This window comes from Dasypus novemcinctus, chromosome 18 (assembly GCF_030445035.2).
Source record: "Dasypus novemcinctus isolate mDasNov1 chromosome 18, mDasNov1.1.hap2, whole genome shotgun sequence".
Classification (NCBI taxonomy): domain Eukaryota; kingdom Metazoa; phylum Chordata; class Mammalia; order Cingulata; family Dasypodidae; genus Dasypus; species Dasypus novemcinctus.
The window spans coordinates 75263232-75290254 of NC_080690.1; the positions used below are offsets into that span (position 1 = coordinate 75263232).

The 27023-nt window shown below is 41.8% G+C and overlaps 1 protein-coding gene across 4 annotated transcripts in view; it reads right to left on the bottom strand.

The window, feature by feature from the left end:
• LOC101445455 (zinc finger protein 677-like) overlaps positions 1-26086 on the bottom strand; it is a 61723-nt gene extending 35637 nt beyond the window's left edge. For 2 of the 4 annotated variants that reach the window (XR_011646437.1, XM_058279430.1), the window contains exon 1: positions 25738-25822. Coding sequence is in view for 1 of the 4 variants with exons in the window: in XM_058279431.1 (XP_058135414.1) it covers positions 25738-25815 (78 nt within the window). In the remaining 3 variants the exon portion in view is untranslated. Of the gene's footprint in view, positions 1-25737 lie in introns of all 4 variants that reach the window. The other 2 variants (XM_058279431.1, XM_058279435.2) reach the window with 2 other exon arrangements.
• Positions 26087-27023: the final 937 nt, after the last annotated feature.

Consider the following 27023-nt stretch of genomic DNA (forward strand, 5'->3'; position numbering starts at 1 on the left):
AACAGGAGGTATTCAGGGACAATATACTCCTTCACACAAACCTGCCTGGAGTTTCCCACACTTTCCTCAGAATGTCCTTCCCTCTTAGTGAAACCCAAAATTTTGCTGTAAGAACGGAGATTTGGGCTAAACAGCAAGATAGATAAAGAAATAACAACAATAACCTGACAGGAAAAGTGTTTTAAATCAAAGGTTCAGTATTTCACTGAGGGAAAAGTAAGATGATGAGGGAAAATGAGTCAACAGAATTTACATAAGGGGAGGTCTTTGGGGACTCTGAGAAAGAATGTTATCAGTGGAATGGTGGATACAAAAGCACCAATATTTCCAAAACAGGGCCAGGGTCACAAATTGGGGGCAGACCAGCTCCTATGCATTCTGGGGAAGGAATCAAGAAAGGTACTAAAAACCTTCCTGATGGCCCCCCAAATTGAGCTTTCCTGGCCTGCCCAGGAATGCAGCCCTTCAGCTAACTGTCCCCTGCATCTGAGGAACTGCTGCATCTCTAAATCTCCCTACCTGTGCCCCTGTCTGGGGAAGGTTGAAACAATGGCTGCTGTTGCCTTTCTTCAGGGTGGGATTGAAACAATGGCTGCCCTCAGAGGACTGAGCTACTGAAATAGAAAAATGCCAGTCAAAAAACTCTTTATCTGGCAAAACTGTCCTACAAAAATGAGGGAGAGTTTAAAATATTCACAGATAAAAAGAAACTGAGGTAGTTCATCAACAAAAGAACTACCCACCAAGAATTACTAAGGGGAGTCCTGCAGGTTGAAAAGGCAGGAGAGAGTAACCTGGAGCATTGTGAAGAAATGAGGACCTTCAGTAAGGGTAACTAAGAGTAAATGCAAAACCCAATAGTACTGTATCCCCAATATACACCTCTACACCCTATAAGAGTCAGAATACAATGAGCAACAAAGGCTTATTTCCTAATAATGTTCATGAAATATAAATAGCTAAAGTGGGAGAAAAACAAACAAAGAAGGGAAAGAGGGACATGTAAGCAGAGAACATGTATGCTATTGTAGCTAAGATGGCAACTTCTCAAATTAGTAGCTAATAGATACAGGTGAAGCAGTGTAAACCGCAGAGAAACTACAGAGTTTATAAAAAATATACAGAAACAGGAATGAGAAAGAGATCAGTAAGATAAAATACAAAAGATCAACTATACAGAATAGGAGGTTGCAATAAAGGAATGAGAGAGAGAGAAAAAGATGACATATAAAAACCAAAAGACAAAATGGCTGAAATAAGTACTGCCTTTACAATAATAATACTGAATGTGAATGGATTAAATTTTCTAATCAAAAGACAAAGATTGGCAGAATGGATTAAAAGCATGTGGTTTACAAGAGACTCATCTTAGACCCAAACACACAAATAGGTTGAAAGTGAAATGGTGGAAAAAGATATCCCATGCAAACAGTAATCAAAAAAAGAACTGTGGTACCTATACTAATATTGGAGAATATAGCTGTTAAGTGAAAAGCTGGTATAAGAGACAAAGAAGGAAACTATATATTAATAAAAGGGCAATCCACCAAGAAGAAATAAAAATCATAAGTAGTGATAATAAAAATCATAAATAGTGATGTACCTAATCACAGCGCCCCAAAATATAAAAAGCAAACACTGGCAAAACTGAAGAAAGGAAAAGATACCTCTACAATAGTAGTTGGAGACTCAACATAACACTCTCAACAACAGAACATCTGGACATAAGATCAATAAAGACAGAGAACTTGGATAATATGAGAAATGAAATATACCTGACAGACATATACAAACACTGCACCCTCAAACAGTAGGCGATGCATTCCTTTCAAGTGCACATGGATCATGCTCCAGGACAGACCACATGTTGGGTTGCAAACCACATCTCAATAATTTTAAAAGACTGACATTATACAAAGCATCCTCTCTGACCATAATGGAGTGATGCCGGAAATCAATAACAGGTAGAGAACTAGAAAATCCACAAATACGTGGAAGTTAAATACTACACTCTTAAACAATCAGTGGATCAAAGAGGAAACTGCAAGGGAAATGACAAATGAAAATGAGAACACAATATATCAAAACTTATCATATGCAGAGAAGGCAGTGCTGAGAGGGAAGTTTACAGGCCTAAACGTATTCATGAAAAAATTTCAAAGGGAGGAAAAAAGCCATGGAAGCAAGAAGCTGAAATCAACAAAACCAGGAAGGGAAGGAAGGGACATGTAGAGCCAACCATGTGCCTTGGCATGGGACAGAGGAGCCCAGGATCATAGGTGGCCAGTCTCTAGGAAGAAAGCACTGCCTTGATGATGTCTAGATTTGAACATTTTGGGTTCTTTTTTTTTTTTTTTTTAAGATTTATTTATTTATTTCTCTCCCCTGCCCGCCCAACCACCCACCTGCCCCGGTTGTCTGTTCTCTGTGTCTATTTGCTGCGTCTTCTTCTTTGTCTGCTTCTCTTGTTGTCAGTGGCACAGGAATCTGTGTTTCTTTTTGTTGTGTCATCTTGTTGTCAGTTCTCCATGTGTGCCGCGCCATTCCTGGGCAGGCTGCACTTTCTTTCATGCTGGGCAGCTCTCCTTACGGGGCGCACTCCTTGTGTGTGTGGCTCCCCTTCACGAGGGACACCTCTGCATGGCACGGCACTCCTTGCACGCATCAGCACTGTGCATGGACCCAGCTCCACACCGGTCAAGGAGACCTGGGGTTTAACGCGGACCTCCCATATGGTAGACAGATGCCCTAACCACTAGGTCAAGTCCACTTCCCTAGATTTGAACATTTAGGATGCATATGTAAGTTACAATTATAAAAGCAAAGAAGAAGTAGAAGAAGAGGAAGAGGATGAGGAGGAGGAGGAAGAGGAAGAGAAGGTAACCAAAATATCTTAAAATATGAATGGTTAAATAAATTGTGGTTCATTTATTCAAGAGACTAGTATAAAATAAAATTATATTCAGAAATGATACTTTATGACAGGTAAAACTTTCTTACACATGGTAAGGTAAAAAACTATTTATATCTATCTTATGGTTCCAAATTTGTACAACAGATTTAACAATTCATAGAAAATTGAAAAAAATTATAGTGATTATTTTGTGCATAGGATTAATCGTGATTTTTAATTTCTTTATAGTTTAGAGTATTTTAAAATATCCTGTAAATTTATATTTAGATATTTATAGTTATATTACTGTGTATTACATTTGTATCTCTATCCTTTGTATTATTATAATTAGACTGCAGTTTTTATTATATTATAAAATGAAAAACAGAAACATACTATATTATGTTCTATCACCGAAAAAATGTTGCATTGTAGTAAAATAGAATCATGGTTCAAATAGGCTAGTCTTTCTTAGAAAGACTCTTTTTCAGACTTTAATGTCACATTGAATAATCATAAAAACCAACAGTTATAAAACATTACCATGCACTGGGCATGAATCTAAGTGTTTTATATGTGTTAACTCATTTAATCCTCAAAACAACCCCATGAGGCAAGGAATACAATTATTCTTGAGAAACTAAGGCTCAGAGAGTTTAAGTCTAAACATCATAGATGCAGACACTGGATTTCAATCCAAATAGTATGGTTCCAGAGACTGGGCTCTTAACCCTTACATTTATGTCCCTATCACCAACAAGCAAAACAATAAGCCAAAGAAATAAATCAAGAACAATGATGTAACTGTATAGTATAACTGGAAATGGGTCTGAGATGCAAGGGCATACTGGCTGGATGAATGTGCAATTAAGTAAAATTTTTCAAAATGTTGTCTGAGGCAGCCTGGGGCCCAAAAACAAAACAAAACAAAAACAAAAAAACCCACCCATTAATAATTACCACAAAGTTTCTCTATCACTTCCCTACCAGACATAGCTGCTATTCTGTTTCCTTCTAATTTATTTGTATTCATATTTTGTAAAGATGGAGTCAAATAGTACGTAGTATATATTGTCAAGGTTCTTCCACTTAATATATTTCCTTTCTGTTTTGTTTTGTTTTGTTTTTTACTATTAATGGAAGATTATTAGTATATTAATATACATTATGGTCCATGGTTTGGTTTCTTGAGTTTTTGCTTGATATTAACATCTTGTAACATTAACATTCACTTGTCCTGTATCAAAGAAAAGCAGTGTTATACATGTGATATTACCTATATTCATATTCTTAAAAATTTATTTTATTTTGAAAGAACTTATTAGATTCCATGAATGATACACTGAAAATACAGATGGGCCCTGAGCCTCAGCAGAGTTGCATCTCCTACTCTCCAGTTCGTTGGATTTACCCAGGTCAGCAAACAAGGAGGTGAAGATGGTCAACCACCACACCACAGAACTGAGAGTGCCTACAACTGCAAGCAGGAGAATCATATCCATCAACCATGTGGGATCTAAGCCCTCTGTTGATATAGAGGTGGGGTGGGCATCACCATCTCAGGGTCCACAGGATGGAGGAATAAAATATGGATTAGAGTAGACTTACTGGTATTCTTCTATAGAACTATTGTGACTAGTGATGGAAGAAATTGTAGCATTGATGTGGAGAAAGTGGCCATGGTAGTTGCTGAGGGCAGGGAGAAGGAAGAAGAGATGTGACATGGGGGCATTTTCAGGACTTGGAGTTGTCCTAAATGATATTGCAGGGACAGATGCTGGACATTATATATCCTGCCAAAACCCACTGAATGTACTGGGAGAGAGTGTAAACTACAATGTAAACTATTATCCATGCGGTGCAGCAGTGCTCCAAAATATATTCACCAAATGCAATGAATATGCCACAATGATGAAAGAGGTTGTTGATATGGGAGGAGTGGATGGAGTGTGGGGTATATGGGAAACTCTTATATTTTTTAATGCAACATTTTTTTGTAATCTATGTATCTTCAGAAAAATACAATGAAAAAATAAATAAAATTTTAAAAAAAGAAAATATAGGTGCTAGCAGATATGCCTCAGTAGTTGAGTGCTGGCTCCCCACATATGAGGTCCCAAGTTCAATCCCCAGTTACTGTACCTAAAATATATACATATATGGAATAAATGGATTCCTATAAATCCCACACCCTCCCCCTCCCACACCCTTCCCAACAACATCCCTCATTAGTGTGGTTCATTTGTTACAAGTGATGAACACATATTGAAATGATCAACAGTTCACATTACAGTTTTCACTTGCCACCACACATTTTTATAGGTTTTGACAAACTGTGTAATGGCCTGTATCCATCATTTCTGCATCATTCAGAACAACTGCAGTATCCCAACAATGCACCCTGTTAGACCTACTTTTCCCTCTCCCTCCCCTCAGAACCTCTGGTGACCACTGCATTCACACCAATGTTACAAGGTCTTCCATTACTATAATAATAACAAAAAATCTACTTTAGTCCACAGCTGCATTCCCCATCTGTGTGTTCATTCCTTAATTCTGAGGACTCTAGGATGGTAATGCTCACTCTTTCTGATTGAGAGGGGGCTTAGAATGCCATGGTATTCATATTTCAGATGTGGTATATGAATGCTGTACTTTACGAAATTTCATTTCTTGGCTCTCCTTCTAGTAATTACAGGACCTTAGACTTTCCCTTTCAACAAACATCATCATGCTTTTCCATCAAAAGGATATAAAATACACACTAAAAGATGATTTCAAATTTGCGAATGATATACAAACAAAAAATGTTCAACAAGGGTCCTCTGTACAGAAGTACTAGCTGTCATGTACACACCAGAGTAGTATCAAATGAGCTAGAGCAGGACTAGCATCCTCAGGGAAAACAAAGTCCATAGTGGTTCAGAAAAGTCAGAATCTACAAATTGTTGAGGGAACAGCAAGAGCAAACACTAACAGTTTTTGAATACTCTTCATGTGTTCAGCATTACTCTAAATGAGTCACTTGACTATCTCCTATAATGATATAAAAGTTTGTTAAAGGAAGATCAAATTCTACTTTAGTTTAAAGAGGAGACAAATGAGTCAAAGCATAGAAAGAATTTACATCAGAGGAAACAGTTAATAAATGGCAGAGCCAGCACCTGAACCCAGGAAGTTGGCCTTTAGAATTGAATCTAAAGGATCAAACAAGTAAGGAACACATACAGCATTAAAAGTAAATTGGGGGGAAGTGGCTGTGGCTCAATCAGATGAGCTCCCATCTACCATATGGGAGGCTCTCAGTATGCATCCTGGGGCCTCCTTGGGAAGGCAGGCTTGCCCGTAGATGCTGTGGAGCACTGCCCAGCCTTCAGATGCCATGGAGAGCTGACTCAGCAAGGTGGTGCAATAACAACAACAACAAAAAAGAATGGAGACAAGTGAGAACACAGAAGAGCCTGCAGAGAATGAACACAGAGAGCAGACAGTAAGCAAGCCACGAGGAGGGGAAATAAAATAAATAAATACACACAGAAGAATGTACAGCGAATGGACACAGAAGGCAGACAGCATGCAAAAAGCTGCAAGGGGGAGATAAAAAAAAAGTAAATTGGGAAGCAGATGTGGCTCAAGCAACTGGGCTCCCATCTACCATATAGGAGGTCCAGGGTTTGATTCCTGGGGCCTCCTGGTGAAGGCAAGCTGGCCTGTGTAGTGAGCTGGTCCACGTGGAGTGCTGGCCCATGTAGGACTGCTGGTGTAACAAGATGACACAACAAAAAGAGACACAGAGGAGAGTAATAAGAGACGCAGTAGACCAGGGAGCTGAGGGGGCGCAAGAGATTGATCACCTCTCTCTCACTCTGGAAGGTCCCAGAATCAGTTCCTGGTGCCATCTAAAGAGAAGACAAGCAGACCCAGAAGAACGCACAGAGAATGGATAGAGAGAGCAGACAGTGAGTGCAACAGGGCAGGGGGAGGAGTAGAAGAAATAAATAAATAAATCTTAAAAAAAAAAAGTAGATTGGCAGAAGATTTCTTCACAGAGCACACTGGAAACAAGTTTAAGAACAAAAGCATGGAACTTGGTAAAAGTTCATTGTGTATGTGCTTACACACACACACATAATATTAAACTTTTTATGAAATGAAAATGTCTTTTGTACACACCATGGGCCCTGGGCATGCACACACACATACACATGCACACACATTTAATTGCAATAAAGAGAGTAGTCTGAGAATACAGATTTTCTTGGATTTTCATGATCTATCATTTTATATGCAAATCCATTTCCGCATTTTTGGTACAACGAACATGCACAAATTGCAAATTGTGCTTAATTGGAACTACACATTGTCAACATTATTCTAGGTAACCTAGTTAAAAAAAAACAACAACAACAAAGGGGGAGTGGGTGTAGCTTAGGGACTGAGCACCTGCTTCTCATGTACCAGGTCCTGGGTTCAATCCCAGGTAACTCCTGAAAATCAAAAGCAGTAACAAAAACAAAAACAAACTACAATGGTAGGATCTGAACTTAGACCCATACTTTCTGATGGCAAAGATAAAATTGTCTGCTTCAATGTCTAAGCTGAATTATAGCCAGTTTCACTTAAAGCACCTGCAGCATGAGAATCACTATGGGAATAGCAGGGTATCCTTTGGATGGTGTACTGAGAATGATTTAAAGAACCTCTTAGCATTACACTTTATAGGATTTCACATTTTAAAAGCAATTATGTAATGAAACATCCTCTACCATTGTTGTGGGTTTCAGAACTTTAAACTGTATCCCAAATCAATATGAGTCAAAAACACAGTGATTCACATGTTTAACTTCAAATACATTATAAAATCAGGCAGAGTAGGTATCTGCTTATCACTCTTCTTTTACAGAACTTTCCAGTGTTCTTCCATATTAATTCAACTTATTAACAAAATGCAGTTGTGACAGTTTGAGATTATTTATGAATCTCAAAAAGAGAAAGATTATGTTTGTAAACTAATCTATTCATCTGGCAGTGATACCCTTTGATAATATTGGATTCAGTTCAGGGGCTCTTTATTATATTACCTGTTAAGATTAGGGCTTTAATTCAACCATGTCAACAAGGCATGACTTAAGTTGGGTCCCGGCCCCCTTGGTGTACTTATATAAATCCAGACACTCACTCAAGAAGACACAGGAGGTGAGAACTTTGTTGTTTTGATCCTGACATGTGACAGAAAGGAAAGGTTCCCTTGGGAAAAGAGTTGTGACTGATACAGGAAACCTGAGAGAGGAGTTCTAACCAGTCCTAACATTTGTCCAAACAAACAAAAACAAAGAAATGAAAAAACAATTCTTACGGGTAGCAGATGCAGGTCAGTGGTTGGGCATCTGCTTCCCACGTACAAGTTCCTGCATTCAATCCCTTACCTACTAACAACATCAAAAAAGGGGGGGGGTGGGAGTAGATGTGGCTCAAACAATTGAGCTCCCACCTACCACACAGAAGGTCCACGGTTTGGCTCCTGGTGCCTCCTAAAGAAGAGAAGCAAGATAGCGAGTTGATGCAAAAACATGATGCAGCAAGAAACATGAGGAAAAACGTAATGAGAGATACAACAAAGCAGGGAGTGGAGGTGCCTCAAGTCATTAGTCACCTCCCTACCACATTGGAAGTCTTGTGTTCAATTTCCAGCGTCTCCTAAAAAAGAAGACCAGCACACAACAAACAAATACAGCAAATGTAAACAACAAGAGGGTGGGGAGAAATAAATGAATAAATCTTTTTAAAAAGTGATAAGGGATCAGAAGGATATTATATATTAACAAAAGGGATGATCCACCAGGAAGACATAACAGTCATAAATGTCTATGCACCTAACCAGGGTGCTCCAAAATATGTGAGGCAAACTCTTGCAAAACTGAAGGGAGAAATAAACATCTCTACAATAATCATTGGAGACTTCAAAATACCACTCATATCATTAGATAGAACAACTAGACAGAATATCAACAAGGAAACAGAGAACTTGAACAATATGATAAGTGAGTTAGACCTAACAAACAAATACAGAACATTGCATTCAAACTTAGTGGGTTATATATTCTTCTCAAATGCCCATGGATCTTTCTCCAGGAAAGGTCTTAGGGCATAATGCAGTTCTCAATAAATATAAAAAGACTGATATTATACAAAGCACCTTCTCAGATCATAATGGAAATAAACTGGAAATCAAAAATAGGAAAAAAGTAAATTCACAAATGTGTGGAGGCTAAACAACACACTCCTAAATAATCAGTGGGTCAAAGAAGAAACGGCAAGTGAAATCAGTAAATATATTGAGACAAATGAAAACACGAACACAACTTATCAAAACTTAAGGGATACAAGGCAGTCTTGTTTTTAAATTTCTCTCCCCTTCCGCTCCACCCAGTTGTCTGCTCTCTGTGTCCATTTGCTGTGTGTTCTTCTGTGTCAGCTTGTATTCTTGTCAGCAGCACTGGGAATCTGTGTTTTTTCATTGCATCATCTCGCTGCATCAGCTATCCATGTGTATGGTGCCACTCCTGGGCAGGCTGCACTTTTTTCATGCAGGGCGGCTCTCCTTACAGGGTGTACTCCTTGCATGTGGGGCTCCCCTATGCAAGGGACACCCCTGCATGACACAGCACTCCTTGTTCACATCAGCACTGTGTATGGGCCAGCTCACCACATGGGTCAGGAGGCCCTGGGTTTGAACCCTTGACCTCCCATGTGGCAGGTGGATACTCTAACAGTTGAGCCAAATCCTCTTCCCATGAAGGCAGTCTTGATACAGAAATTTATAACCTTAAAGGTCTATATTAAAAAAGAGAAAAAGATAAAATCCTAGATCTACTTGAACTAGAGAAACTTGAAAAAGAACAGTAAACTAAACCCAAAGCAAGCAGAAGGAAAGAGATAATAAAGATAAGAGCAGAAATAAATGAAATTGAGAGCAAAAAAACTGCAGAGAAAATCAACAAAACCAAAAGCTGGTTCTTTGAGAAGATCAATAAAATTGACAAACCCCTAGCTAGACTAACAAAGAAAAGTAGTGAGAAGATGCAAATAAATACAATCAGAAATGAAAGGGGGGAAGTTATGATTGACACCACAGAAATAAAAAGGATCATAAGAGGATACTATGAGAAACTATATGCCAACAAACTAGACAACATAGATGAAATGGACAATTTCCTAAAATTACACAAACAACCTTCACTGACACTATAAGAATTTAACAAACCAGCCACATTTAAAGAGATTGAATCCATCATTAAAAATCTACCAACAAAGAAATGTCCAAGACGAGATGACTTCACAGGTGAATCACATGAAGCATTTTGAGAAGAATTAACACCAATCCTGTTTAAACTCTCCCTAAAGATTGAAGAGGAGGGAAAATTATCCAACACATTTTATGAAGCCAATACCCTAATACCACCCTAATACCAAAGCCAGATAAAGATACTACAAGAAAAGAAAATTACAGACCAATCTCTCTAATGAACATAGATGCCAAAATTCTCAACAAAATACTTGCAAATCGAATCCAACAGCATACCAAAAGACATACATCACAATCAAGTGGGATTTATTCTTGGTATGCAAGGCTGGTCCAACATAAGAAAAGTCAATCAGTGTGATACACCACACTAACAGCCTGAAGGAATAAAACCACATGATTATCTCAATCCAAGCAGAAAAGCATTTGACAAAATCCAGCATCCTTTCTTGATAAAAACACTTTGAAAGATAGTAATAGAAGGAAAATTCCTCACTGATAAAAGGCACATATGAAAAACCCAGAACCAACAACATATTCTATGGGGAAAGGTTAAAAGCTTTTCCTTTAAGATCAGGAACAAGACAAGGATGCCAACTGGCACCATTGTTATTCAACATTGAAATCTAGTTGTAGCAATTAGGCAAAGGAAAAAAAAAATTAAAAGCCATCCAAATGGGAAAAGAGAAAGTAAAACTCTATTTGTGGATGACATGATCTTGTATTTAGAAAATTCTGAAATGTCTATTAAAAAGCTATTTGAGCTAATAAATGAGTTCAGTTAAGTGGCAGGATACATGATTGGCACCCACAAACAAGTAAGGTTTTTGTACACTATTATTAAACAATTTGTTGGGGAAATCAGGGGGAAAATCCCATTTACAATAGCTACAAATAGTTTCAAATACCTAGCAATCCATTTAAGCAAAGAAGAATAGGACCTACATGTAGGAAACTACAAAACAATGCTAAAAGAAATCAGTGAAGACCTAAACAAATGGAAAGACATTCTAATGTTTAGGGATGGAAGACTAAATATCATGAAGATGTCAATCCTAACCAAACTGATTTATAGATTCAATGCCTGACTTTGAAATATATTACAAAGCTACAGTGGTCAAAACAGCATGGTACTGGGAAGTAGATGTGGCTCAAGTGATAGAGCTTCCTCCTACCATGTGGGAGGACCTAGGAACAATTCCTGGGTCCTCCTGGTGAAAAAAGAAGAGAAAGTGCACCCGCATGGTGAGCCAGTGCCTGTGCAAGTGCCCATGTGATGAGCCAGTGCCCCCATGACTGCCCATGTGGTGAGTCAGTGCTTGTGCAAGTGAGTCACACAGCAAGATGATGATGCATCAATAGAGAGACTAGGGGAGAGTCAAGGGGAAGCACAGCAGAAACCAGGAACTGAGGTAGCGCTCTTGACAGGGAACCTCTTTCTACATCAGAGGTCTCCAGGATCAAATCCCAGTGAATCCTACAGGAAAGGAAATGAGAAGACAACACAGATAGCAAAAACAGCAGGGCAGGAGAAAGGGGAAGGGGGAAAATAAATAAACAAATCTTAAAAAAAAAACAAAACAGCATGGTACTGGCATAAAGATAGACACATTGGTCAGTGGAATAGAATTGAGCATCCAGAAATAAACCCTTACTTCTATAGTAAACTGGTTTTTGACACTTACCAAAGCTGTATTAATGGGACAAAACAGGGAAGAGGACTTGGCCCAGTGGATAGGGCATCCGTCTACCACATGGGAGGTCCGTGGTTCAAACCCTGGGCCTCCTTGACCTGTGTGGAGCTGGCCCACGCACAGTGCTGATGTGCACAAGGAGTGCTGTGCCATGCAGAGGTGTCCCCGCGTAGAGGAGCCCCACGCGCAAGGTGTGCGCCCCATAAGGAGAGCCACCCAGCGCGATACAAAGTTCAGCCTGCTCAGGAATGGTGCTACACACATGGAGAGCTGACACAACAAGATGATGCAACAAAAAGAAACACAGATTCTCATGGCGCTGACAACAACAGAAGTGAACAAAGAAGAACACGCAGCAAATGGACACAGAGAGCAGACAACGGGGGGTTGGAGGGGAAAGGGGAGAGAAGTAAATAAATGAAAAGGACAAAACAGTCTTTTCAACAAATGGTGCTGGGACAAATGGATATCTCTATAACCAAATCAATGAATGAGGACCCCTATCATACTCTCTATACAAGAATCAATTCAAAATAGATCAAAGACCTAAATATAAAAGTCAGAACCATAAAACCACTAGAAAAAAATTATAGGGAAAGATCATAAAGACCTTATGGTAGGTGTTGGTTTCTTGGACCTTATACCCAAAGCATGCGCGACAAAAGAAAAAGTAGATAAATGGGACCTCCTCAAAATAAAACACTTTTGTACCTCACAGGACTTTGTCAAAAGGATGAAGCTGACTCAATGGGAGAAAAATTTTGGAAATCACATGCCCGATAAGGGTTTAATACCCAAGATATATAAAAAGATGTTATAACGCAACAATAAAAAGACAAACGACCTGATTAGAAAATGGGCAAAAGACTTGAATAGATGTGTGTTCAAGGAACAAATGCAAATGGCAACACAGAGAGATTGAGAGGTGAAGAATTTTCACATCAAAATGTGATTTCTTGTTTATTGTTATATTGAATTAAAGAAAATGCTCTATTAATGATTGAAGTGATGAACGCAGAGCTATGTGATTACAATGAACCATTTATTTATTGTACACTTTTGATGAATTGTATGTTTTATTAGTATATGTCAATAAAATTGATTTGGTAAATATCAAATTTATTAGGAAGGGACTTACAGGATACAGGACAGGTATTTATTTGGAAGGGACTTAACAGGATACAGAAAAGGAAGCACAGAGAGGGAAATTTATAGCTCTAAACACCTATATAAAAAAATGAAGAAAGAGATAAAATCAAATATATAAAGAACAACTGGAGAAACGAGAAAAAGAACAGCAAGCCATTCCCAAAGCAAGCATGGATAAGCTGACAATAGTGTATAAACATGAAGAGACAAATGATGAAATTATCTCCACGTGTTTATATATATAATTATAGGTATATCAAGTAGCCTATAATGATTGTTATTTATACATGTGTTATAATATAAATATATATATATATGTCTGTGTGTGTATGTGAGAATAAAGAAAACACTATGCTACTGCCAGATGGACAGATAGAGCAATGGAATCAAATCACATTTATAGCCAACTGATTTTTGACAAGCCTGCAAAGTTCACTTAACTGGGACAGAATAGTCTCTAGGACAGTTAGAAATCCAGTAGCATGATTTTTAATAACCTGTCTTTGTTTTTCATGTTAAACAGTAAATGCTAGTAGTGACCATGAATACAGTACTTACACACACATCATACTGGAGGGATTTCATTTTTAATTTATCTTATGAAGATTTAGAATTCATTCCTAGTGTTTAAAGGGAATATTTAATTGAGAAATAAACCTTTGTGTACAAAATGCTAAAAAAATAAAAATAAAAAAAGAATAGTCTCTAGGACAAATAATGTTGGCAAAAGTTAATATCCATAAGCAAAAGAATGAAGGAGGACCCATAACTCACATCATATATAAAATAGATCAGGGAAGCAGACTTGGCCCAATGGACAGGGTGCCCGCCTACCACATGGGAGGTCCACGGTTCAAACCCCTGGCCTCCTTGACTCGTGTGGAGCTGGCCCACGCGCAGTGCTGGTGCATGCAAGGAGTGCCGTGCCACGTAGGGGTGTCCCCTGCACAGGGGAGCCCCATGAGCAAGGAGTGTACCCCATAAGAAGAGCCACCCAGCATAAAAGAAAGTGCAGTCTGCCCAAGAATGGCACTGCACACATGGAGAGCTGACACAACAAGATGACACAACAAAAAGAAACACAGATTCCCGGTGCCGCTATTAAGGATAGAAGCAGTCACAGAAAACACAGCAAATGGACACAGAAAGCAAACAAGTGGGGGGCAGGGGGAAGGGGAGAGAAATAAATTAGAAAAATAAATCTTTAAAAAATAAAGTAAAATAAAATGGATCAAAGACCTAAATATAAGAACCAGGACTATAAAAATACTAGAAGAAAATGAAGGGAACAATCTTCAGAATTTTTTGTTAGGTAATGGTTTCTTAGACTTTATATTCAAAGCACCGGCAACAAAAGAAAACAGAGAAATAGGACCACATCAAAATTAAAAACATTTGTGTATCAGAGAACTTTATAAGTGAAAAAGACAACCTACTCAATGGGAAAAAATATTTGGAATCCATGTATCTAATAAGGGTTTAATATCCAGAACATATAAAGAAATCCTATAACTCAACAATAAAAAGACAAACAGTCCAATTAAAACAAATGGGCAAAAGATTTGAATAGACATTTCTCCAAAGAGGATATACAAATGTGTAAAAAGGACATGAAAAGATGCTCAAAGTCACTAGCTATTAGGGAAATGAAAAGCAAAACCACTATGAGATAGCATTTTACAACCACTCATTCATGGCTGATGGGAAGGCAAAATGATTCTACTGCATAGGAAGACAGTTTGGCAGTTCCTCAGAATGCTAAGTACAGAATTACCATGTGGTGCAGTTATTCCCTACTAGGTGTACACCCAAAGAATTGAATGCAGGGTTTTGAACACATATTTGCAGGAAAATGTTCATAGCAGCATCATTCACAATCACCAAAAGATAAAAGCAATCCAAGTGTGGATCAGCTGATGAATGGATAAAGAAAATGTGGTATATATGATGTGGGCTATGGGTGGCAGGCTCTTTGTCTCTTCAGAGATAACCTAAACTATCTGTGACTTGTGGGTGTGGGATGATAAAAGGCTGCAGTCCTGCCCTTGCCGAGCAGGAGACAGGGTCTATAAACTAAGTATTCAGGGGAAATGCAAAGCAAATATGCTAAAAGCTTATCCATGAGGTCCATGCTAAAAGCTTACTAAGATGTGGAAATATATGCTAATTCAAGCCTATTGAGAACTGAAACAAAAGGACCATTTGGCCTTTCCTCTGTATAAAAGGGACTAAAAAATCTTGTTGGGGGCTCAGGATTCAAACAGAAAGTTCCCGAGTCTGGCCGGCCATCAATAAACCATTTTTCCTTCTCAAAATCATTCCTGAGTCCTGGCCTCTCTATACTCAAGTAATTGAACTTCTCTCAAATTCTACAACATATACACACAATGGAATATTATTCAGCAGTAAAGAAGAGGGAAGCCAACATACCTGAGACAACCTGGATGAACCTTGAAGACATGAGTGAAATTAAGGCAAACACAAAAAGACAAATATTGTATGATCTCACTGATGACATAATAAACAAACTATGTTATAGAGTTAAATTCTAGAATATAGGTTAACAGGCATTGGATTGGGGGTAGAGAATGGGGATTTATTGCTTAATTTGTATAGAATATATATTTAGGTTGATTGTAAAGTTCTGACACTTGGTGGTGATGGTGACAATATCGTGAGTGTAAACAACATCATGGAATTATACATATGAATGTGGTTTAAAGGGGAATTTTAGGTCATATATGTTAATAAAATAAAAATTCAAAGATAAAACTTAGGATTGTATTACACAGTGAATGCTATTGTAATTGACAGATTACAGTTAATAGTATGAGTTCTTACATGAATTATAACAAAGGTACCACACTAATGTAAGGTGTTAATAGCAGAGTGGTATATCAGGAATAAATACATCCAATATAAACTATAAACTATAGACTATAGGAAACAGTACAATTTTAATATTCTTACATCACTGGTAACGAAGGTACTACACTAATGCAAAGTGTCAACAGTGGGGGGGTTATATTAGAACATTGCAGTTTTACATGATTATTCTGTAAACCTACAACTTCTAGAATTAAAAGAATTTTTATAAAATGTTGATGTTGCAGTAGCAAGATGAGTGTTCTCCTGAGACTACAAGGGACCTAAGGACTTGTGCACAATCCCATGGTTGGCAGCAGCCAGGAGCAGGACCAGACCATCCCCAGTCAACAGCAAAGCAGGGGACCCAGGTCAGAGGCAGGTGGGTGGCCCAGTTAGGGAAGATCTCTCCCATGGCTTCCATGGAGGAAGAAACAAGTTCTTTGAGAGAAAAGATGGGGAAGTGTTGGAGATTTGGGCCCAAATCTACCAAAGGGTATCAGGAATGAGAGAAAGAGAAAAAGGAGAGTGAAAGAAAGAGAAAGAAAGAATAAGAAAGAACGAGAGAGCTGGGATCAGGAGGTCTGCGAGTAGAGACTCATCAGACAACTTTATTGTTTACAAGGGGCTCTCTATATACCTCAATCTATATGACAACAAGCAGGAACGTAGCCTGTAGCCTACATGACAACAAGCAGTAACAGGCAGTTAACTATCAGTATTACGCATAGACTAAGGAATTTTTAAAAATCTTATCTCAAGGTACAAAGTCTAAGTGTTCTATTTACTACACAAGGTATGTGCTCATCTTCTCATTCAGCCTTTAACAGCTTCCTCCTATCTGCCAGGAACTCTTAATTACCACATTCCTTAGGTTGCAAATGTAGCCAGGGAAACAGCACGTCTCTCCTTGTGAGGCCACTGTGCCTCAGTTTCCAACATCGAAGGAGGTATTGGACTTTGGAGGGGGTCTAGAGAAAAAGGTATGGAAGAGACAAATAAGGGAATTCAAGAAGAACTGAGCCAGGAATCTGAAGTGACACCAGTTGATTTGAGCTTATGTTTTCCTCCACCTGTGAGGAAGCACAGAGGAGGCAGAGCTGCATGGGATGAGGATATGAGGGAGAGGCAAGGAAGTTGGGGACCCATGAGAGGTGGATTTTATCAGGCCTTTGATCTGGGGGCCTTTGGGGCATCATTTGTACCTAAGACTATTAGTAACTGAATGGGGTTTTCTGTCTCCATCATTCAAAAGTAAACTGGAGGGAAGTGGATGTGGCTCAAGCGATTAGGCTCCCGCCTACCTCATGGGAGGTCCCTGGTTTGGTTCCTGGTGCCTCCTAAAGAAGACAGTGAGCTGGCAGTGACATGCACAGCAAGCTAATGCAACAAGAGACACAAGAGGAAAAACATAAGGAGAGACACAACAAAGCAGGGAACAGAGGTGGCTTAAACGATTAGGCATATCCCTCCCACATTGGAGGTTCTGGGTTCGGTTTCTGATGCTTCCTAAAGAAAGAAATAAGACGAAAAGACACAGCAAGTGCAAAACAATGATGGGTTAGGGAGAGATAAATAAATCTTTAAAAAATAAAAAATAAAATAAAAAAGGAACCTGGATGAAGGCCAGGAGAATATTCCCCACTTACCATTTGTCTTCCCCATATGAGAGAATGATTACAGCAGGCCTCTGATTGGGGGGTCTTTTGGGGCATCATCTGATCCCATGACTAATAGTAATTGAATGGGGTTTTCTGTCTCCATCATTCAAAAGCAACCTGGATGAAGGCCAGGAGAATATTCCCCATTTACCATTTGTTTAATCCAATGTCATGACAAAATCACTGCCACATAGTAGAGGCTTCAGAGGTACCTACGTGGACGAATGACTGAGCTGGTCGGTGACTCTGGTGCACCTTCTGGCACAGCCTTCACTTTAGGGGCTGATGTTCCCAGGTTTCCTATTCCGAGTATAAAGTTCAACCAGAAACTCAGTGAGGTGATATCTGGGGTGGCAGCCTGAGGCTGAGCAGACCCACTTTGGCAGAAAAAGTCTAAACTCAGCAGAAAAAAGAGAAGCCTTGTGGCCACGAAGATTCCTCCATGGAGAAGTTTCTGACAGAGAGACACACACAGAGAGAAAAAGAGACTGAGGGAGGGAGAGACAGAGGAGGGAGGGGGGGAAACAAGGGAGGGGGGAAGATCTGTTATGTCTCAACCTTATGATTCTGCTTCATCCCAGTGGTTCTCCTTATTTTGGAGGACCAGGACCCGGATAAGATTCTAATGACAACCAGGCACCATCTGTGAAAATTATGCCAATCATTTCAGGGATTATTTTTCCCCTACATATCTTACTTCCCTTTCTCCTCTACTTCTTCCTCGGCTTCAGTCTGTCACTCTTGTTCTAAATCCACCCACTCCATCCCCTCTTGCCCTGATTTGCCCTCATTCCGCCTTTACTCCCTGGATTTACAGGCTTTCTCCTCCTCTCTCAGCCACTCCTTCACCCTCCCCCACTCCCCCAACCCCCAACCCCCCACCCCGTCCTGCACATTCACAGGTAAGGACCCAACGTCCCCTGCCCAGGAAGAGCACTTCCCACCGGGGCTTTGGGGATGGAAACAACCACGACAGGCAGCCAGTGGGACGCGACAAGCGTGGAGGAAACACAGAGTCACGGAACAGGTGCAGGTCATCTCCCCCAGAGCCGGGGTGAGGGGCCTCCCCAAGGCGTGGGCTGGACCAGGGGGGCGACGGCAGAGACTGCGAGAAAGGGGGGACTCAGGGGAGGGGTGGAGGCTGCAGAACCCCAGGATGGAGAGGTTGAGGCCCTGGGACCTCGGCTGTGGCTGGATGGCAAATACCTGAAGCTCCTTCCACCATCGATAGGAACTTATTACCTGACTGAGCAGGAGTTGGAACTGTCTGCCTAGGTGATGGAAACCAGGCTGTGAAACTCTGCCGCTGCAGAATGTGCAGCATAGTCTGGTCTCCCCTCCTTTTCTATCCCCCATTAACTACCCCGGGCAGAGCAACCCAGGGCTCACTTCAGGGAACTGCACAGGGCCAAGAGCTGAGTGCGGGGTTGTCGTTGGGGGAGACTGAGAAGATGCTTTAAATAAAAACTTCTGCTTGTGTACATATAAACTAATTTTTATTTCTTTACTTTTAATTCAAATATCCTGTAGACATAATGATTGGCATCACATCTTTTGCTTAAGTCATTAAAGAGTAATTATTTTTAGAAATTTTAAATTTATCTTTATTATCAGGTGTTTGGAAAAGAATTTTTAATATGAAATGGAAAATTATATATATATATTTTTAATTTCCCAGTTTTATTGTATTGCATAAAGGAACAGCAGGGAGGTAATATATATTCGCAAATGCTCAGGAATACTTCTGCTACCAGATTGTTATTTTACTTACTGTTCCAATTTCTTAATAAATAATGACTTACAAATAAAAATACATTCAACATAGCTTTAAATGTATTTTTCACAAGTAATCAGTATATATTTTTATATCATATTCACTTATGCTTAAGAATGAAAGTATAGTACTTTGATTGAAAAATGGGAAATATCCCATGCAATATACAGGAATAATATTAAAGTCAAATGGAAAAAATACTGCTTATTTTTTCAAATGTATTCATATATATTCGACTACATGATAGATGAGGAAATTTCTGATGTTTTCCACATGTCAGACAGACATTTCAATTTCACCAAAAGTACCTGATATCTACAGCTAATTTGTAAGTAGGTGGCATTCCAATAAAACCAAAATGACCCCTACAAGTTCCTATAAACTAAAGTTTCCAGTGGACTAAAACGGTCAGTAATTAGTACAATCATTCAGAGGATTATGGTTCAGTAAGCCATGCAAGTTTGAACCTGCCAAAATGAGGTATTTATAGTAATTTATATGTAATTCCATTGAAATTCTTTTTTCCTAGCATAACAAAAGTCCACAAGGAAAAAATGTGGATACATTTAAAAAGTAGTTATTTTTAAAGTAACTTCAGATTCCACAGGCCAATCTTGGAAACAGGATCTTGCTGGATGGAATCCCTTCATTTTGTGGCTTTTGCATGTACTTTACTGGGTCATTTCTTCTGTGTGTGGTTATAACGGCTCACCAAAACAGAGATCTTGCCTAGAGGTAGTAAAGAAGAAAATTCCTAGGTGGGGAGCCAATGTGGCTCAGGGGTTGAGTGCTATCTTCTCACATATGAGGTCCTAGGCCCCGGTACCTCAAAAGTAAGTTAATTAAATTAAATTAAAATTTTAAAAATCCTAAAGGATAAGAAGCTAATTAGCACCATCCTGCTTTCTGACAATACGCTACAATATCTGCATTCATGATGGTTGTAGGGTCAGAGAGTCCTTGTCCACTCATCACTGGTCTACTCAAATACCTCCAAACATGATTTGCCAAGAGGGGCATATGGAGCCCCAGCATGAGCCATTCTACTGCACAGAGACATGACGCAGAAGAAAGTGTGGATGAGGTCCTCTTTGAACCAGAGGGTTTAGGGTATTACACTGGCCTATAGGACTCCTGTCATCAGTCTTTGTTCATCAACTGCTGTGAGAGACCAGATGGTGAAAAAGAGAAACGCGGTGGTGAGCAGCAGCAGAAGACCGCAAGGGTGAAGGCCATGGCTAGGAGAAACAGCAGCCAACAGCATGGGTGGCAGCAGAGAAAGGCAGCCCAGGGCCTCTAGGGATGAGATATTTAATCTGTTGTTTTCCTTTCTATTTCTGAATGTTTTGGGTCAAGTGCAGATAATGAGGTTTGTATAAGGTGTATTCTTTCAGAGGTATTTGAATTTGCTTTGAATTAATGAAATATTAATTTTGTTATATTTCCAGAGATATTTGAGAGGATATTCCATTCTTTTATGTTAAAATTAAAATTAAATAAGAAAACTAACTTCTAAAGCCTAGAGACCACAGAACCCCAGAGAACCCAAAGATGGGCTCTGGTGCCAGGGGAAAAGGGGTAGAGGTAGAGAGAAGCTAAAGGGGTGTATGTATATTTTTATGAGGCAGCAGTCCAGAGTTTATCAAATTCTCAAAGGGACCCATGATCTGAAGAGTGAGGACTTGTTGATGCATAAACAAGCCTATAGCTGTAGCCACAGGCCCTCTCTGTAATTCCTTAGGCCTTGCTCAATGTTTATGGAATAAATGAATTGCACAATTGCTATTTTCCATTTCTCAGAACTAGACAAAAATCCAGGTTACCATTCCATGCAAACACGAATGGCTCCTTCACAGCTCTGAGCAACCTGTGCCACAACTAGGAATGGCTTGGATATAGGACAGGAGTGATTACACGGAGCCCAGGTCTCATCCTGGATCTCCCTCTGACCAACTGAGGCAAGTCACTAAGACCACCTTGTGCTTGTTTCCTCATCTGAGAAATGTGGCCAACACCAGTACCCAGATCACAGTGTTGCTATGAAGATTCAAGGGGTTCATGTGCAGAAGGCAACTGGAATGGGTCCTGGGGTGCTGATCTGCGTTCCCAGAACTACCTGGCCCACAGAAGGCTTCTGGATTATCTGTCAGAAAGAGGTATGGGGCCTTTTAGCAGGAACTGCCATCTTACAGTAACTCACCAAAGTGACAGAGAAGAGGCCCCAGTCAGATATTCTCTAGGCCTTTTAGAAAACATGGAGTCATTCCTGTGCCCACATAAATGTGGATCCACAAGAAAGGTTATTATTATAGACATCAAGGGAATGGCACTGTTCAAAAGGATCATCCCACACATTTGATCACAGCCAAAACCAGATGTCTGAAGTATAATCCAGCATGCTGCAGGTATGCTGGAAACAAACAAGTTCAGGCCAAGATTCATGTGAAAGAAACGAATATTGAGCATAGGAAGTACTATTAAGATCACAGTAAGAGAGACAGAGAGAGAGATAAAGACCTGAAACACATGAATGAAAATGATCAGGAAAAGGAAGCCACAGAGAAGGTGCCCAGGGATGGAGTTAAGTACCAGCCTCCTTCACCCCAAGAAGTACACTGTTGTGAGAACCAGTGGAGAGGAGCCTCATCTGCTGAACTCTATTCCCTATGACGTCATGACATAATCCATGTCAATAAGATATTTAAGGCTCTGGATTTGGTGGTGGTGGTGGGTAACGTGGGATGAGTGTGGGTTCCTTCACTGAGAATGCTGAGTGGGAAACCTGGAGCTGGCTGGTAAGAACCCCTGGTTCCAGAGATAAGGAAATGAATGATTTCTTTACAAAAACAGACCTAGGGCACTATGTGACTTTGCCAATGCCAGGGTTAAGTGACGGCTTACAAGACCCTTCCCGCATCCGGCTCTCAGATGCTTCTTTACCTTAATCTCCTAACATCAACAGCTCATTCCCTGGATCCTGCCAGAACACAGGCTGCATGTTCTGGCGTCAGGACCTCTGCAATGGGCTTCTCTGCCTGGAATACAAGGGGCCTGCTCCCTCCCCTCACTTCTCTGCCCAAATGCCACTTTTTCATAAGGCTTCCCTGCTCATTCTACCTAAAACTGTATCCCACTCCCTGCTCCTCCCCTTCTCCCTCCCTTTCTTGTTTCCTTCTTTTCCAGGGCACTTCTCACCATCTACCTGCCTTCAAGTTGGGTTTGTCTCACATCTGCCTCCACAAGAAAGTGAGTTCCACCACGGTACAGATTTTTGCCTGGTTTGTTCACTGCTGTAGCTTAATCACACGGATCCAGTACCCAGCACTCCATAAATATGTACACTTGGTGAATGAGTAGTTCACCTTCATTTACATCATGCAATAAAATTAAAAGGATTGAAGGAATAAACCAAAGGAAGGCCAAAGTAACTGACAATGGGGAGAAAAAAAAGCACATGGCCACAATCCTCTTATCTCCTACCACTTTCCCCTCAATCTCCACATTCCAACCAGAGTGTCACTGGGAGGCAGAATGACCTCCCACTCCCACAAGATGTTCCCAAACCAATCCCTGCAAACATTGATTATGCTACTTTACAAAGCAATGAGAACTCTGCAGATGTGATCACAGGTCAGCACCTGACACATTATCTGGGAGGAATGGATCACGTGGATGGATCCTTAAAAGCAGAGAACTTTTCCTGGCTGTGGTAAGAGGGAAAGGTGACTACAGAAGAGCAATAGAGAAGAGGAAGAAAGCTGTGGGCTTCACAGATGAAGGAAGCCAAGGAATGCAGAAAACCTCTAGGAGATGGAAAAGGCAGTTTGTACCAGCAGCAATAAATAATACAGTGACCAAAGATACCAAGCTTGCTCTTGCCTCAGGGCTTTCCCCTTAGAATGTGCTGGCAGCCCCAGCACTATGACCCATTGGATTACATCACTCTTTGTTCTTGGGGCCCTCATGGGCACTGCAGGATGTTGAGCGGCATCCCTGGCTTCTACCCATAGATGCCAGCAGCACAGCCAATCTCAGTTGTGTCAACTAAAATGGTCTTCAGACATTACCCAATCTCCCCCATGGGGCAAACTCATTACACCTTAAGAACCCCTGGCATTGTCTATCTCCTCTTGTCTGGAAAGATCCTACCTACCAAGAGAGGCCTGCCCTGATTGCCCTCCTAAAATGGCCCCTCCCCATCCCCCTCTCTATTTGCTGCGCTGTCTACCTGAAGAACCTCATGGCTCCTTTCCTTGCCTCCTTTGGGTCTTTGCTCAAATAGCACCTATTCAGTGAGGCTTCTCCTAACCACTTTTAAAAACTGCTCCCCCATCGCTCTTCCTTATTTTTTTCCATGGTATATATCTCCAACTCACATCCTACCTAATTTCTGGGTTTTATTTCTTGTCTCTCTCCTATCTTTACCTTGATAAGCTCCATGAGGCCAGGGCATGTTGTCTGTCTTGTTCCCGGATGTACACCTGAGTCAAGGACAGTGCCCAGTAGAGGCCTCAGATGGCCACTGATCCCCTGTCACAACATCCTGTTTGTTTACTGCCCAGCATGTCTCACATGGACAATTACATTTAGCTCTGGCAACATGATTCACACCTGTTTCCTGCAGAGCAATTGATGTCCTTGCTATTGCCCCAGCACCACAATTGATGCACAGCAGTTTACTGAACAAATCAATTCACACAACTGCCCTATCAACCAGATAATTATCCCCAATTGACAGAAGAGGAACGAATCAGGCTTAAATAGCTTGCCCATGTCAATCAGCAAGAAGTGAAAGAGTCAGGAGTAGAAGCTGAGTAAGGCTGTCTTCCTTTCTCTTGCCAGCCTCCCAGTTAACTTTGTATCTGCCTTCTGGCTCCCTCAAGGATGCTGAAAAGCAAAAAGCAATATCACTCTAAGGGGGAGAGGCAGGACGTGGGATAGGAGGGGACATGGACAGAACAGGGGACAGGTACAGGACAGAGAGGAATACCAATGCTGAGAGGACTTCAGGCCCTGTTGTAAATAGCAGCCTCACCTCTGATCTTCCCCTTCCCTTCCCTCTCCCTCTCACCTGGCTACCAAGCACCTGAGGGGCCCTAACTGGGTAGTTCCTTATCTCCCTCCTCCTCTCTGGTCCTTACAGCAGCCAGGAGGCCTAACTACAGGAGAAGAAAATATTCTTCATCAGGCAGCCCTGATAGTGACCTCTGGAAATCCCTCACTCATCTCGACGGAAACAGTCCTAACTGGAAACTCAGCAAATCCCTCATTCAGTCCTTGTTTTCTTCCCAGGATTTTCTTCCAGCCCACCCCCAGCCCTTAAAAAGCTGTTCTCTTTTTTTTCTGGTTAGTTGAGTTTTACTGTCTCCTCGCCACCCCCGTGTCCCCCCCCCCCCCCCCCCCCCCGCCTCCATTAACAGCCACTGAATAAAGCCATCCTTGCCTGTTTAACTCTGGCCGGTGCCGTTTTTCCTTCGACAAAGGGGAGCCTATCTGACTCCAGAACCACAGCCATGTGCCCGAACCTCGGAACTGGGCCCAGCTTTGGCGAATTTCCCAAATGCACCCTCCTCGGTTTTACAAGTCGGGAAACAGGTCGAGAGGGATGGGGCGGGGCGGCTTCACTCACTACTCCCACTGCTTACAGCACACATTGACTGGGCCCTCACAATAGGCCAGGCGCCGAGTTTCACTTGTATTGAAGCAATCAGTCCTCACAACCACCCAGCGAGTCCAGGAGATAGAAAACAGAGGCTCAGAGCCGTGGAGTAACTCGCCCAAGGTCACGCAGCGGTGGGAGGTGGCGCTGGGACCCGCAGACACCAGGTCCACCAGGAAGCCCTCAGCCCGCTCAGGGCCTCGGGCCAGGCTGAGAGACCCCATCCCCTACAACCCACTCGGGAGGAAAAGGGGAGCCCGCTCAGGCAGCTGCCCACCCCCTGGGCGACGGGGGCAGGATGGGGTGGGGGGCTTCTACACTGCAGTCGGCCCTGCAAGGCTAGGCACCCCTGGGGTGTAACCGCCCCTCCTCTTAGGGGTCTACAACTGACAAGAAGAGCAATGGCGAAGGCAGCCCATTCCCGGGGTCTCCCCACAGCGCTGCAACCCACGGAGAGAAAACCACGGCCCCTCGCCCACTCGCAGGAACCCACGGGCCCGCCCCCCTCCAGGGGCCATTCAGGGGCTCCCAGTCCGAGGCCCTCACCCCCGCCGTCCGGGGCGCTGATACCCAACCCGGGCGCCGTCTCATCGCTTCGGAAGCGCTGGAGGGATGAGACCTGGACGCAGACTCGCTGCCAGCCCTGCCGCCTGGCGAACGCCGAGCTTCCTCCTCCAGGGCCGCGGGGGCCCCCAGCCCACCCTCGCCGTCTTTCCCGAGGCCCCTGTGCCCTCCCGACCTGCGCATCCTCCTTGCAGTGCTCGTCTACGACAACCGCGCTGGGGCAGAGCAAGTCGTCACTGTCCACCGCCGCCATCTTGTCCCGATCCCAGTCAAGTTGATTGGAAAAACCGCCCGTTCGGGCGAGGAAGGAGGTGGAGAGGCCGGCGAAGAGGCGCCGGGGCCCTTTACAGCGCCCCGGCAGCGGCCGCGCCCCGCCCAGCTCTCGCTCCTTTGGTGCGGGCAACTTTCCATTGGTTAAACAGACCAGCTTAGTCCTGAGGGAGTCCAGAAGTACGGTAAGGAGTGGAAATTCCCGGTAACTTAGTAACCGAGGGCGTTCCTGCCTGCGTCGCCGCTGACAACTGAGTGATAAGCAGTTACTTCCAGCCAATGAGTAGCCAGCTTGGGCGCAGGCGCAAGCGCAGCCTGTTCCGCTTCCAGGAGGCGGAAGGAGGCTTCTGCGCTGCATCGCTAGGGCCGCCAGAAGTCCTTAGGGACTGTGCGGGAGGAGCTTGAGAGATTTTCGCTTGAGGGAGGTTCAGGAAACGGAGGTTGTGGCGTTTGCACTTTTGATCCCGGCCTCACTCCACTCAGCCCCCCACCCACTGTCTTAACGACTGTTAGAAAGAAATCTTCGGGAAGAAAATAAGGCCCACCCGATTGTGGAGAAGAAAAGAATTTATTCTCAATCTTCCAAGAAGGGGCGCACAACCAGAAAACTTGGCTGGCACGCCGAACAAAGAAAAATGACACAATTTATACCCCTAAGCCTAGCACGCAAGCCCTTCCTCTGTTTCTCCATAGATTAGATACTTCAGAAGTTACAGCCTATCCGAGAAGATCTAACTTTCCCACACAAAAGTTTGTGATTAACTGCTTACCCCATCACATGCTAACCATTTTAGTTTTCACCTGCTCCCCTTTACCAAATAAGGAATGGAATTTAGTGCTGAATTGGTATTGACTTAGCTCTTTCTTGGGCATCTTTTTTACTGCCTATAGTGTTGTAGAATTTGAGAGAAGTTTAATTATTTGAGTATAGAGAGGCTAGGACTCAGGAATGATTTTGAGAAGGAAAAATGGTTTATTGACGGCTGGCCGGACTCGGGAACTTCTATTTGAATCCCGAGTTTCGAACAAGATTTTTAAACGTCTTTTAGTCTTTTATACAGAGAGAAAAGGCTAAATGGTTTCTTTGTTTCAGTTCTTAATAGGCTTTAATTAGCATATATATCTTTTACATTTTAGGTAAGCTTTTAGCATGGACTCTAGATATTTTAGATAAGCTTTTAGCATATTTAC